The sequence below is a fragment of the Chelonia mydas genome, chromosome 1 (assembly GCF_015237465.2).
Source record: "Chelonia mydas isolate rCheMyd1 chromosome 1, rCheMyd1.pri.v2, whole genome shotgun sequence".
Taxonomy (NCBI): Eukaryota; Metazoa; Chordata; order Testudines; family Cheloniidae; genus Chelonia; species Chelonia mydas.
Window position 1 is genome coordinate 249,678,465 of NC_057849.1, and position 15,310 is coordinate 249,693,774.

General features: G+C 43.5%; 1 protein-coding gene across 8 annotated transcripts in view; it reads left to right on the forward strand.

Annotated features, from left to right (window-relative positions):
* The window catches only part of CHST11 (carbohydrate sulfotransferase 11), a 261,448-nt gene that overhangs the window by 123,508 nt on the left and 122,630 nt on the right, over nucleotides 1–15,310 (forward strand). For all 8 annotated transcript variants that reach the window (XM_043542061.1, XM_043542068.1, XM_043542042.1 and 5 more), the window contains one exon: nucleotides 11,819–11,904. In XM_043542061.1, coding sequence (XP_043397996.1) covers nucleotides 11,819–11,904 — 86 coding nt within the window. The remainder of the gene's footprint in view (nucleotides 1–11,818; nucleotides 11,905–15,310) is intronic.

Below are 15,310 nucleotides of genomic sequence, written 5' to 3' on the forward strand. Positions count from 1 at the left end.
TTAGACATTACTCAGTAGAAAAAAAGTCACTAGATAGTAGTGTGAGAATTGGTACTCCACAGAAGTCTTGAGAATGCCAACATTTGACATTTACAGTACTATATAATGGGGGCAACATAAGTGGCTTCTGAATGCAGGAGCACACTATTTGAAATGTCAGTTGCTCATTTCTATAACTGCAATGGTAGAAACAGTAATGATCTTTTTCAGTTGTTTTGCGATGGTATCCTTCTATCACCTGATCTGCAAAAGGCTTTTGACAAATACACATCATTATTTTCACCCATCTTTCTGACATTTCACAAGGAGGTGGACTTTTAATTTTATTTTTAAGATGCTTGTTATTCCATTTCCTTTTATCATTTTTCTTTTCATCTCTAGATTTTCTTTCTCTCTCATTTTGTTTGTCATTCCAATTACTGGCATAGGTAGAATTAGAACTCAGGAGTTCTGGGCTTCCATCCTATAGGCCATGTAGTCTTTCTGAAAAGGCACCACCTGCCATTTCTGATTCCGCTAGCTTTTCTAAAATGTATAAGCGTGAAATTTGGAGTTGACATGGCTTTTTGTTTTATTTCCACATCATTTGTATTGTGGAAAGTACTGGGGGCAGTAGGGGGTCCCATGAAGTGCTTACAGTCTAAGTAGTTTCATATGCTTCAATATGAATAATTTTCAGTTTCCCAAAATGTCTGAAGATTGCATGAAGCAAAGAAAAGTAGTACTTCACCCAAGTATCTGCCAATTTTCTCCCTATGTTCATCTAACCATTCTTGAGTTCAGCTGTTTCAGAGCTAATTGAACATTGGATACATCTTGGAGGCGATACAGTTAGGTTCCCACCAAAGGTACTACCTGGAGCGCTTTTAGCACCCTCTGCTGAGAGCTGATCATGTGGCCTGGTAATTTGGAAGCAAAGTAAATTGCCACCCTTCCAACTTGAGGAGGAGACTGGCTGGTAAAAGCATTAATTATAGGATTATAGGAGCAAGTCCAAGGACCACAGCTGGCTTGGCATGTGAACCATGGTATATCAAAGCTTTGAATCTTCTCCCTAACTCGGTCTTCCAAAGTGTGTTTTTATTTGAGGGATGTAAATTTTAATTCCCAGTCATTCTGGCAGAACCTTGCTACATTAAATATCTGCATGCTTTCTGCATAGATACTAGAGCATGCTGGTAGACTGAGGAGTACTATCTATCCATCTATCTATATATGCTCAGTGAGAGATATCTGAGATCAAATCGCTGCTTTTAACACCAACATGTCTGGATATATTTTCCTAGAAACTATCAATGAATTCTCCTAGTCTGAAATAATGTAAGGAGACACTATTTTTGGGTCATTATTGTACTGGTGCTCTTTCAACTCAGAGATAAGGTTTGTTTATGAGAAGATAAGAATTGCCACAGTGGTCAGAGCAATGGTCTATCTAGCACAGTGTCCTGTCTCTGACAGTGGCCAGTACCAGAGCTTCAGGGGGAGTGTACAAAATGGGGTAGTTGGAGTTATCCACTCTCTCAGCCTCTGGCAGTCAAAGGTTTAGAGTTGCCCCAAACAGGTGGCGTCCCTGCCCATCTTGGCTAATAACCATTGATGGATCTGTCCTCCATTAACTTATCTAGGTCCGTTTTGAACCCAGTTATACTTTTGACCATCACAACACCCCATGGCAGCAAGTTTCACAGGTTAATTGTGCATTGTGTATGGAAAAAGAACTGCTACTTGTTTGGGTTAAACCTGCTGCCTGTTAATTTCATTGGGTGATCTCTGGTTTTAGTATTCTGGGAAAGGGTAAATAATACTTCTCTATTCACTTTTTCCACACCAGTCATGTTTTTGTAGGCCTCTGTCATATCCCCCCTTACTCATCTCTCTTCTAAGATGACCAGTCCCAGTCTTTTTAATCTTGCCTCATGTGGAAGCCATTCCAGATCCTTGATCAATCTTTGTTGCCCTTCTCTGAACCTTTTCCAGTTCCATGGTATCCTTTTTGGATGGGGCAACCAGAACTGGGCACAGTATTTAAGGTGTGGGCACACCATGGATTTGTATAGTGGCATTATGATATTTTCTGTCTTATTGTCTATCCCTTTCCTAATGGTTCCTGACATTCTGTTTGCTTTTTTTTTTTTGACTGATGCTGCACAATGAGCTGAAGTTTTCAGAAAAGTATCCACGATGATTCCAAGATCTCTTTCTTGAGTGGTTACAGCTAATTTAGAAGTTGTCATTATACATGCGATGCTAGAATTATTTTTTCCAATGTGCATTACTTTGCACTTACCCATGCTGAATTTCATCAGTCCTGTTGTTCAACCAGCTTTGTGAGATCTCTTTGCAACTCTTTAGAGTCAGCTTTGGACTTAACTATCTTGAGAATGTTGTATCATCAGTGAACTTTGCCACCTCCGGATCATTAGAGACTATGTTGAATAGCACTGTCCTAGTACAGATCATTGGGGGACCCTGCTATTTATCTCTTTCCATTGCAAAAACTGACCACTTATTCCTACCCTTTGTTTGCTATCTTTTAACCAGTTACTCATCCATGAGAGGACCTTCCCTCTTGTCTCATGACTGCTTACTTTGCTTAAGAGCCTTTGGTGTGGGACTTTGTCAAATGCTTTCAGAATAACCAAGTATGCATTCTCATCTGGATCACCCTTGGCCAGATGCTTGTTGATACCCTCAATCACTTCTAATAGATTGGTGAGGCGTGATTTCCCTTTACAAAAGCCATGTTGTCTCCTCCCCAACAAATAGTGTTCATCTAGGTGACTGATGATTCTGTTTTTTACTATAGTTTCAACCAATTTGCCTGGAATTGAATGGTGTGGAGCTAGTGAATAGGGAAGCGTTATTTACCGCTTCACATAACACAAGAACCAAGAGTTATCCAATGAAAGTAATAGGCAGCATGTTTAAAACAAACATAAGGAAATACTTCTTCACACAATGCATAGTCAACCTGTGGAACTCATTGCCAGTGGATGTTGTGAAGTCCAAAAGTAAAACTGGGTTCAAAAAAGAATTAGATAAGTTCATGAAGGATTTGTCCATCAATGGCCATTAGACAGATGGTCATGGATGTAATCCCATGCTCTGGTGTCCCTAAATCTCAGACTGCCAGAAGCTGGGACTGGATGACAAGGGGATGGATCACTTGATAATAGCCATGTTCCGTTCAGGGCTCTAAGGCAGGGGTCTCCAAACTATGGCCCACAGGCTGGATCTGGCCCAGGGCTTCCATTTGTCCGGCCCTCCAACCAACAGGGGAGAAGCGAACAGCCGAGTAGGCATGCCGAGCAGGCAGGGGGAGGGGCCGCTGGCAGCAGCTCACACAGGGCGACAGCACAGCTGAGCTGTGCAGAAGGGTGAGTGCCTCTGGGAGCCGGTGTCCCCCCCAAAAGGGGAGCCAACTTAGGGGAGAGTGGCTGCTGCAGCCGAGCAGGCACGGACCCCTGCCTTAGAGTAAAAAAAAAAAAAGCCAGATGCTTAATTACATCTCCAATAAATGGAATAAAGAAGACGGAAATTAACAATTTCATAATTGTTAAATTTTAACTACAGCACTAATAGAACCAAGCAATCCCAACCAACAATGGGAACCTGGAGCTTCTCTTACCAAAGTGCAGCCAAACTTTCAATCCTTGCATCCAGTGAAGTGAGCTGTAGCTCACGAAAGCTTATGCTCAGATAAATTCGTTAGTCTCTAAGGTGCCACAAGTCCTCCTTTTCTTTTTTCAATCCTTTGTCGTTTTCTTCAGCAGAACAGGCACAATTAGCAGGCACAGGGAGAAGAGCAGACCCAAAAAGGGGAGCCTGATTTAGAATTTAATGCAATACTGACACAATAGAGTAGAATTTTTTAATGATTTTGCATATATTTAATTTCTTTCACAGTCGCTTCGGCCCACGAAGCCCCTTCAAAAATCTAATATGGCCCTCGTCTCATAAAGTTTGGAGACCTTTGCTGTAAAGCATCTGGCACCAGCCACTGTCAGAAGACAGGATACTGGGCTAGATGGACCACTGATCTGACCCAATATGGTCATTCTTCAGTTCTTGTTCTTATGAACCAGCTTATAAAATGTGTATGAAGAATTGAATTTCCACAAAGCTTTGGTTCTGAGGTTTAGTTGGGACCCATCTGTAATTAGAGGCCCCTAAACAGCAAAGCACATGCTTAAGTCTCATTAAGTTCAGTGAGATTTCAGCATGTGCATAAGGGCTTTGCTGAATAGAGATGGATTTAAATATATGCTTAAAGTTAGCACATTCTTTGCAGATTTGGGGTTATACTGATAAAATTACAACCTTATGAACAAGTGCATTAGCTTGCCTGGTGCTTGATATTCAACAGTGCTCTCTTTAATGTAATATGCAGGACAAAGTAATGCTGCTTTTTGTGTAGAAGGGGCAAGTGGAAATTTGTTTTGAGGATTTATTGTTAAATTATCTTGTGGCTCATTAATAGGAGGATGAAAGGGAGGACAATGTTAGTGCAATAGACCATTGGGATAAAAATCATGAGTAAGCCGTGTGCTACGTACTCTATAGTGTAAAATGTTTGTCTTTGGTTAGTATTTTTTTATGGCAGTTGGCAAGTTTTTTTGTCTTCATCTGGTGTTTTATTAGAGCACTGTGAGATATCAGTTTCTACTGAATCGGCTTTTGCTTGTTAATCCGAGCTTCCAGCTGTAACTAGTGCAGTTTATAGAAAGATATCTAGTAAATCAACAAAACACCTGATAAAGATTAAGGGCCTTATTTTCATTTACACGAAGGCCTCTTTATACTATTGCGACTGTAAAGGGTGTAACAGAAATTTAAACCCAATTTAAGTCCCCTTTGCACTTCCAGAGCTGTGTAAAGAGGCCATAGTGTAAATGAGAATAGGCCTGAAGAGATTGACACACATCATAAGAAATGTTGCATCAAGGAAATTATAATGTTATACACAGTAGTAGATATGTGTATTTGATCATGTTGTGCCAACTACAGCAGGGATGGACTTGTCCTTTAATAGATGGGGTGATTGCTTTGGGAGATAATAGCTAAACTTGGGGTAAACCCTGTTTATATTTCCAATTTCTTGTTGTGCTTTTGGTATAAGTACACCTCTTGTGAAAAAGAAACATTTTAAATATATTTGTAGCTATAAGAGCAACTCCCATTTTGCCACTGTCCAAATGTGGGACAAAATGGGGGACAAAGACCTAAACTGCGGGGGTACTGTCACACTTCAGGGGTGCAATCCCAATCAAAGCCATTGGACTTTCAGATATAATTAGACAGACATACATTTTGGTATCCATCACTAGACGGACGCAAGGAACCAAAGCTCCTGCAGGCTCAGAAAGATGGGTCCTTCAGCCAAGGCGGGGTGGGGGAGGGGTGGGCGCTGACATCTCTAGGAACTGCATATAGGTGAGGAGCTGCTTAGGCAAAGATCTTTCATCTGGGTCAGCACCTTGTACTCCAGTGGAAGGTCCGGACTATGGCAAAGTCAGACGTGATTGGGAAGAAGAATGATTGGTGAGAGAAACCATCTAAAAAGTCTAAAACTTAATCTAGCAAGGTACAGGCCTTGTTTCAAGAGGCCGGAAGACCTCCTGCTGTCCTGTGGTCTTCCCACCCCCTTGCTGATTTGAATGTAAATAGGGCTTCTATTGTTTTTGGTCATACCTTGCTTAATTTCATTGGAGGCAGACAGATAGCTGCTTTCTCTCCTGTGTGGGAGAGACCTGTTTTTCCCTTTCTTTGGTGACAAGACTGTAAAGCATAATATTAATGAGTATCCATGTAACAGGGTTCAACTCACCACCCAGCGCCTCCGTCTGGCTGTCCTGGGAATTAGCTCTTGGCCATTCCAGTGCACCTTCAGCTAGTGATGTCATGCCTGCCGTCACTGCTGTCTACACTCTTTGGACCTGCGTTACTCCCCAGACTGCAGTGTCCTCTTCTGGGCACAGTCCTCAGGCTGTGCCTCCACGCCGTTATCTCCCCGCTTCCAGGGGACCAGCAGTCCTTAGTCCCGCCACTTGCCTCAGCAGCCAACTGCAGTCCAAGGTACAGCCCCTCGCCTCAGGGGCAAACTGCAGTCTGGATACTGGCCACTCTCTTCATTGGCAAGTCGGGTGCAAGGGGAGGGGGGATCTAGGCCCGCCCATTACTCTGGGTCCCGACCCAGGGACCCTATAGCTGGCAGCCACCTACTGCCCTCCTCCAACCTGCTGCCTATTTTCCCTGGGCCACTTCCTCCATAGCCCTAGCACCCTCTCAGCCCTTTATATATGGCCCTCGCTGGCCCTGATTGGTTGCTCCAGAAAACCTTCCTTCTATTGGTGGGCTCAATAAGCCCTTTCCTGATTCATGGGTTCTGCGCAGCCTCCCTGGTGCTGCTTTTAACCCCTTCTTCTCCCTGTGTGGTGAAGCTGCCCCCACCACAATCCACTGAAGTGAGCTGTAGCTCACGAAAGCTTATGCTCAGATAAATTTGTTAGTCTCTAAGGTGCCACAAGTCCTCCTTTTCTTTTTGCGGATACAGACTAACACGGCTGCTACTCTGAAACCTGTCCTTATGCAGTGTTAATACATACAGTTCACAATGATACAAAATATCACATTCGTTATACTTTTATAACACAGGAATGTTGTATACAATCATTTGATTCAGTTGCTCATCACTTGAGGTTCAGATCCCCTGTCTTTATAGCTTAGATAAAGTTTCTCTTCCCTGCTGCAGTGTAGACACCAAACTGTCTCCTCCCATGCTTGTTAGCTTGATAGCTTTGTTGACCTGATATGTAAATAGACCTTTCTTTGTCTCTGCCTGAGTCAGAGAAGCAAAACACATTCCTTTATCTAGGGCAGACCTGATTGCCAACTCCCCCTGACATGCCTGGTTTAAATACACTTTAGTCGTAATTCCAGCATATATCCAGAACTCGTAATGCACACCCCATACACACATCACACAATGATGTTAATAATCAGTGAGTTATTAGTTTTCCAATTATATATTAGATACAGATGTTAACATCAATGAATTGGGGTATATTGAACTGGTCAGGCCAGTGGAAAACCGAGAAGTCTGCTGCTTGCCAGGAGCTAAGATTTGCCATGTGACGGAGAGACTGCCGAGATTCATCAAGCCCTCGGATCTCTACCCCTTCCTGCTTCTCCACGTGGGCACCAATGATACTGCCAAGAATGACCTTCAGCGGATCACTGCAGACTACATGGCTCCAGGAAGAAGGATAAAGGAGTTTGAGGCGCAAGTGGTGGTCTCGTCCATCCTCCCCGTGGAAGGAAAAGGCCTGGGTAGAGACCGTCGAATCGTGGAAGTCAACGAATGGCTACACAGGTGGTGTCGGAGAGAAGGCTTTGGATTCTTTGACCATGGGATGGTGCTCCAAGAAGGAGGAGTGCTAGGCAGAGACGGGCTCCACCTAACGAAGAGAGGGAAGAGCATCTTCGCAAGCAGGCTGGCTAACCTAGTGAGGAGGGCTTTAAACTAGGTTCACCGGGGGAAGGAGACCAAAGCCCTGAGGTAAGTGGGATACCGGGAGGAAGCAGGAGCTTGTGAGAGGGGAGGGCTCCTGCCTCATACTGAGAAAGAAGGGCAATCAGCGGGTTATCTCAAGTGCCTATACACAAATGCACGAAGCCTGGGAAACAAGCAGGGAGAACTGGAAGTCCTGGCAAAGTCAAGGAATTATGATGTGATTGGAATAACAGAGACTTGGTGGAATAACTCACATGACTGGAGTACTGTCATGGATGGATATAAGCTGTTCAGGAAGGACAGGCAGGGCAGAAAAGGTGGGGGAGTTGCACTGTATGTAAGAGAGCAGTATGACTGCTCAGAGCTCAAGTATGAAACTGCAGAAAAACCTGAGTGTCTCTGGATTAAGTTTAGAAGTGTGAGCAACAAGAGTGATGTCGTGGTGGAAGTCTACTATAGACCACCGGACCAGGTGGATGAGGTGGACGAGGTTTCTTCCAGCAACTAACGGAAGTTACTAGATCGCAGGCCCTGGTTCTCATGGGAGTCTTCAATCACCCTGATATCTGCTGGGAGAGCAATACAGCGGTGCACAGACAATCCAGGAAGTTTTTGGAAAAAGTAGGGGACAATTTCCTGGTGCAAGTGCTGGAGGAACCAACTAGGGGCAGAGCTCTTCTTGACCTGCTGCTCACAAACTGGGAAGAATTAGTAGGGGAAGCAAAAGTGGATGGGAACCTGGGAGGCAGTGACCATGAGATGGTCGAGTTCAGGATCCTGACACAAGGAAGAAAGGAAAGCAGCAGAATACGGACCCTGGACTTCAGAAAAGCAGACTTTGACTCCCTCAGGGAACTGATGGGCAAGATCCCCTGGGAGAATAACATGAGGGGGAAAGGAGTCCAGGAGAGTTGGCTGTATTTTAAAGAATCCTTATTGAGGTTACAGGGACAAACGATCCCGATGTGTAGAAAGAATAGTAAATATGGCAGGCGACCAGCTTGGCTTAACAGTGAAATCCTTGCTGATCTTAAACACAAAAAAGAAGCTTACAAGAAGTGGAAGATTGGACAAATGACCAGGGATGAGTATAAAAATATTGCTCAGGCATGCAGGAGTGAAATCAGGAAGGTCAAATCACACCTGGAGTTGCAGCTAGCAAGAGATGTTAAGAGTAACAAGAAGGGTTTCTTCAGGTATGTTAACAACAAGAAGAAAGCCAAGGAAAGTGTGGGCCCCATACTGAATGAGGGAGGCAACCTCGTGACAGAGGATGTGGAAAAAGCTAATGTACTCAATGCTTTTTTTGCCTCTGTCTTCACGAACAAGGTCAGCTCCCAGACTGCTGCACTGGGCAGCACAGCATGGGGAGGAGGTGACCAGCCCTCTGTGGAGAAAGAAGTGGTTCAGGACTATTTAGAAAAGCTGGACGTGCACAAGTCCATGGGGCCGGATGCGTTGCATCTGAGAGTGCTAAAGGAGTTGGCGGATGTGATTGCAGAGCCGTTGGCCATTATCTTTGAAAACTCATAGCGATCGGGGGAAGTCCCGGACGACTGGAAAAAGGCTAATGTAGTGCCCATCTTTGAAAAAGGGAAGGAGGAGGATCCTGGGAACTACAGGCCAGTCAGCCTCACCTCAGTCCCAGGAAAAATCATGGAGCAGGTCCTCAAGGAATCAATTCTGAAGCACTTAGAGGAGAGGAAAGTGATCAGGAACAGTCAGCATGAATTCACCAAGGGCAAGTCATGCTTGACTAATCTAATTGCTTTCTATGACGAGATAACTGGCTCTGTGGATGAAGGGAAAGCAGTGGACGTGTTGTTCCTTGACTTTAGCAAAGCTTTTGACACGGTCTCCCACAGTATTCTTGCCAGCAAGTTAAAGAAGTATGAGCTGGATGAATGGACTATAAGGTGGATAGAAAGCTGGCTAGATTGTTGGGCTCAACGGGTAGTGATCAATGGCTCCATGTCTAGTTGGCAGCCGGTATCAAGTGGAGTGCCCCAAGGGTCGGTCCTGGATCCGGTTTTGTTCAATATCTTCATAAATGATCTGGAGGATGGTGTGGATTGCACCCTCAGGAAGTTTGCAGATGACACTAAACTGGGAGGAGAGGTAGATACGCTGGAGGGTAGGGATAGGATACAGAGGGACCCTAGACAAATTGGAGGATTGGGCCAAAAGAAATCTGATGAGGTTCAACAAGGACAAGTGCAGGGTCCTGCACTTAGGACGGAAGAATCCCATGCACCGCTATAGACTAGGGACCGAATGGCTCGGCAGCAGTTCTGCAGAAAAGTACCTAGGGGTGACAGTGGGCGAGAAGCTGGATATGAATCAACAGTGTGCCCTTGTTGCCAAAAAGGCCAATGGCATTTTGGGATATATAAGTAGGGGCATAGCCAGCAGATCGAAGGACGTGATCGTTCCCCTCTATTCGACACTGGTGAGGCCTCATCTGGAGTACTGTGTCCAGTTTTGGGCCCCACACTACAAGAAAGATATGGAAAAATTGGAAAGAGTCCAGCGGAGGGCAACAAAAATGATTAGGGGACTGGAACACATGACTTATGAGGAGAGGCTGAGGGAACTGGGGATGTTTAGTCTGCAGAAGAGAAGAATGAGGGGGGTTTGATAGCTGCTTTCAACTACCTGAGAGGTGGTTCCAAAGAGGATGGTTCTAGACTATTCTCAGTGGTAGAAGATGACAGGACAAGGAGTAATGGTCTCAAGTTGCAGTGGGGGAGATTTAGGTTGGATATTAGGAAAAACTTTTTCACTAGGAGGGTGGTGAAACACTGGAATGCATTACCTAGGGAGGTGGTAGAATCTCCTTCCTTAGAAGTTTTTAAGGTCAGGCTTGTCAAAGCCCTGGCTGGGATGATTTAATTGGGGATCGGTCCTGCTTTGAGGAGGGGGTTGGACTAGATGACCTCCTGAGGTCCCTTCCAACCCTGATATTCTATGACTCTATGAAACTCATTACATGATACCAGTGAGCCTCTGGCATTAGGAGGCTCATAGGGTCACAGGGACACACACAATTAAAATTTAAAATCCAGTGGGGATTTCTTCTTCTAGTGCCAAGGACTCTTTCTATAAGCTCAGTTTTGTCATTCTTTATTTCTGATGTTAATATTTTTCAACAATAAAATTGAAAGGGACACCAAATTGGAGGCACATTGCTTATTTTAGTCCCATAGTAGCCTACCAAAGTTGGGAGGGACATGTCTACAAAAAGTGTGTGTTCTGTTTTTGGTAAAGGAAATATTTTATGAAGCGAATTGTTGATTCAGATGTGAAAGACCAATCCCAAACAGGTATTTCCAAGGTGCGCATAAACAGTTGTGTATATAATCCCACTCAGCATGAGCATGTCCTGTTACTGAAACTGACAAACAGGGAGTTAAGCCCTGTGTTTAAGATGCTACGTTGCTGTGCTAATTCCTCAGCCTCGGTTTAAAGACTTTATTGGAAAAATAAATCAATTAAATAATATTGGGACTCGCAAAATAAAGATTTAATGGTTTCAGTGGCTGAAGCCCCACTGGCATTTAGCAGTTGCTTGGGAGCAAAGTTTTTTGTGGTTGTTTGTATGCATCTGGGAATCAAATCTTGTATGATGTGTGAATAATTTTTGTAAGCTTTATGACTGTTGCTGCTTCCTATAAGGCATTGCTGTGTTAAGATCCGCCTGTTAAGTGAACCAGGCAGGGCGACTTGTATGTGTTTTACTGTTAACCATAATTAATGGAAATGAAAAATGAAGTAATAAATTAAAGAACAGCACACTGCACTTTTTTTCTCTCCAGTGCGAATGAAGGTTTTGGAACAAAGAATCTGTGTCTCAAACGCTGGTTAATCAAAGTCTGATCACTTGGATACATTGAAACATTCCCTTCCCCTCTGCTCCTGTATTATAAATATAAATGAAAGTAGAATAGTGAAGGCATACACTATTTCTTCTATTTGACTAATAGTTTAGGGGCCTAAATATGGTTTTAAGAACCTAACTTTAGGCACCCAGGTATGAGAAATGTTGGCGGACGCTTTTATTTGATGGGGAGGGAAAGGGATGAACCCCGTTTTCGTGGATCCAAGCCCAGAATATTCCAGCTGCACTCTGCTCTTAGATCTTTGCTAGGGCAGGCGAAATGGATGTTTTAAGAAACACAGAATCATTTCTGGAATTCCCTGGTATTTCTGGAAATCCCTCTCCTCCATATATGTATTCTGTTTTCTTGTCTGTTTGTTTTAATTCAGCCTTTGCTAACCTGTATTAATTTCCATTTTACCTTGTAGTAATACGTAGGAATCCATTTGGAATGGACATCTGTTGTCGGAAGGGGTCAAGAAGCCCGCTCCAGGAACTGTACAATCCCATCCAGGTGAGTGTATCAACTTCGCAGCCCATCCAACAAACACAGCCTGTATTTACTTGTAGAGTTTTGGGTTTTTCTTCCCCACAGCATAATCGTGTTCATCTTGCAGGGAGGGGAAGGGGTGGACCCTGGGACCTGCACAGCTTGAGCTAAAGGACTATGTCCCCTAGCTAGAAGCTATAGCAGAGTTTTGTCCTCTGTAGATCAGGTGACAGTGGGTTACAATGGCACTGCTGTAAGACACTTTTGTTTTAGAGTTCTAATGTGGATGGACTTCCAGCTAGCCCAGATGGCTTTTCAGTCACAGCTGGCTGCAGGTATGCAGTCCAAACAAGCTGAATATTTCACAGCGCGGCAGATCATGATATCTTTACACCGAATGCTACGTCATGCCATGATTAGTCCCACTGAAATCATTGAGTCTACTTGTGAGGGAAGGGACTACTCAATATGAGTAAGGATATCTGGAGTTCTTCTCACTGTGACACCAAGAGCGAAAAAGCATCTCAATTTCAGGTCTCCAATTTCTGCTGCTGCTCACTTAGTCCCCATGTGCGTGCTGAATTGGCTTATTCAAGCACAGCACTTCCTGTTGGCAACTGAGAGGAAGTGCAGCCATTGCGAGAAAATGGCAGCTGACTTTTAAGCATACAGTATTTATTAAGGTTTAATAGCTGCCTATTTTATATTTATATCCCAGTTAATACATTTTGTAAAAGAGAGTTAGCTATTAAGGAAAGTGAGGTTAACTCATTAGATTTAATAAGGCAGTAAATGTTTCAAATACTTGTTGATTACGAAAAGAATCGGTATACAGTACACGAAATAAGTGCCAAGTGATTTTAACACATTTATAAAGTATTCTCAACAGTCTAAAGATACAATATCTATTATGCAAAGGAGTAAAGTGCAGGCATCCAATAATCTTGTATTTATTCGTGTACATTAGTTTCCTAATTAAATCTCAATTCTACATGTGGCGGAGAACACGAATTTACCAATTTTTGTAATAATGCTTGATACAAGTGATGTACAATCAATGTTGCTAAATGGAAAGTGCATGCTCCATAAGAACAAAGATGCTGCAAAGGAAAAATAATAAACTCTTGAAAAGCTTTTACAAAAGGGCCAGTGGGGAGAAGAAAGTTTTGTCTATTGTGTCTGGGGTCTGCTGTGCAGCAATTGAAATCTTCTTGCCATTTAATGGTCCCATTGCCAGAGGTCATCCCGTATGAAAAGAACAGAGGAATACCTCATAGGGTGTTAATCTGATGCCTTGCAAATTTGGTGAACTACAGGTTTTCTAACCTTTTGCAAGCCGTGAACCCAGCTGGCAGCTCCCCCTCTTCCTTTCTACGTCTTGATCAAGAATTCTGTCAAGCATTAGAATTCCTTCCCAATCTCTCTTGTGGAGGGAGCCCGAAAAGTCAACGTTTGAATGAGTTCAGCATTTCTTGCAGCCAGTGTTGAACTAAGCCGATGACGTTTTTCACAGGCAAAAAATTTCCATCAGTACTTTGGCCTCTTCTGTTCTTAGCATGTAAAAAAAGGCAGAATATTCCACGGCTTTTTGGACTGGATTTTATGTGCGGCACGTGGTTCGAGAGTATTCCAGTAGACCCTTTACTGTTAGCATGCAGATGTATATGTTTCAGGGAAATGATAACAGCAAGAGACAGTGGGTGAAGGGGGAGATATTAACAACAAGCTGATTTGGGGGTCTCCACTGAAATATTTTATTTTATTTCTTTGACACACGCACCCCTCTCTCCCCCCCTCCCCTTAAGTCACAGTTACATTCGTATCCATAAGAAGGAAAAACATACTCTCTACTGCCTAGAAGGTAGCAGGATAGGAAGGCAGATCATGGTTTGGAGCAGCGGTTCTCAAGCTGTGGGTCAGAATCCCCCAGGAGGTCCCCCAACCGTTGTCAGGGGAGTATGAGCGTACTCTTATCCTTTCTCTCCAGTCCTCTGCTGATCAGTGACTCACAAGTGGGTATTCACCCACGAAAGCTTATGCTCCAATACTTCTGTTAGTCTATAAGGTGCCACAGGACTCTTTGCCACTTTTACAGATCCAGACTAATACAGCTACCCCTCTGATACTTGACATACAACTCAGAAGTCATGATAATTGGGGGAATAGAAAGTTTTGGCCAAGGACAGCAGAACAAACCTTGTTCTCTTATGAAAAATACCATTGGATGTTTAATACTGTCCAGGTATATCATAAAGGATTGCAGGTGTTAAGGGCTCAGCCAGAAAATGACACACACATGTACACAAAACCACAGTAATCTGTTTGGTATTCAGTTTAGCTACCTTTGTGAGATGAAGGGCTATAGGTACTTGTAGCTCCAGGGAGTCTACTCAATTCAAACACCAGACTAAACCACTGAGAGAGCCCCTGCAGCAGTCTGCCTTTGGCTAGATACGGTTGTAATTCTTTCAGTGTATGCAACTTTAAATATTTAGTTTGTCCAACTAATGTTTTTATTACAACTGCATGTTCTAATAATCAGAGAAACCCATTGGCTAGTTTGCTGCCTTCACCTACAGAATGCTAAAGTGCAGCTTTCAGAATTTTCCAGCCTCTCTTAGCTAATATTGTACCTGGTACTGCTCTCAGAGTTGGTGCGAATGCTGCCATCAATGGAAACAGAAGCAAGCAGGATTGAGCCCTCTGGTAATAAGAGCGATAACTTTACTATTGGGTTTAGATAGCATCATAATCCATGAGAGTGATATTCCCGTAGCTAATACAATCATGCCATTCTCAAGAAAGTTTTCTTGTTATATGTTTGGCACAGAGATTGTATTTAAAAAGCCCGATGGAGATGCATTGATTTACACCAGGTGAGGGTCTGGCCTATAGTATCTGCTATTCAAACATATACCAGTGTATTTGGTCTGCTCTTTTCTTCTTTTATGGAGTTGCTAGCACATGCTGTGTTTTCTGTTGAATCTTTCAGTTTAATAAATGATTGTAAAAATAGTTTATCTTTATCTTGCTGGTTCAACTCCAGAGGGGACCAAACTTTGTTGTTGTCTAATGGATGTCCAGTGGCCTACGCGAACCGAGTTTAGAGGTTTCAGTCCAGTGCTCAGTGGATAGGTGCCCTCATCACAAAAGATCGCCACCGTAGTGGGCTGTAATTGACATCCTTTGTTAATAGCTTCACAAGAGAAGTAAAAGATTGAATGGATATAGATAGAATGAAATTCACCGCTCAGTAGAGGGGCCAGCTCAAAGTCCTTGCATTACTTAAGTGGGTGCACAGCCTTGTACTGGTCCCACTGCGCAATCCCACAGATAGGAACAGGCTTCTTGCCCCGACACATGGTCCCTCGGTGTCAGGTTTGAAGTATAATAGGAGGGCTATATGTGGGAAGTTTGCCCTCCCTGTGCT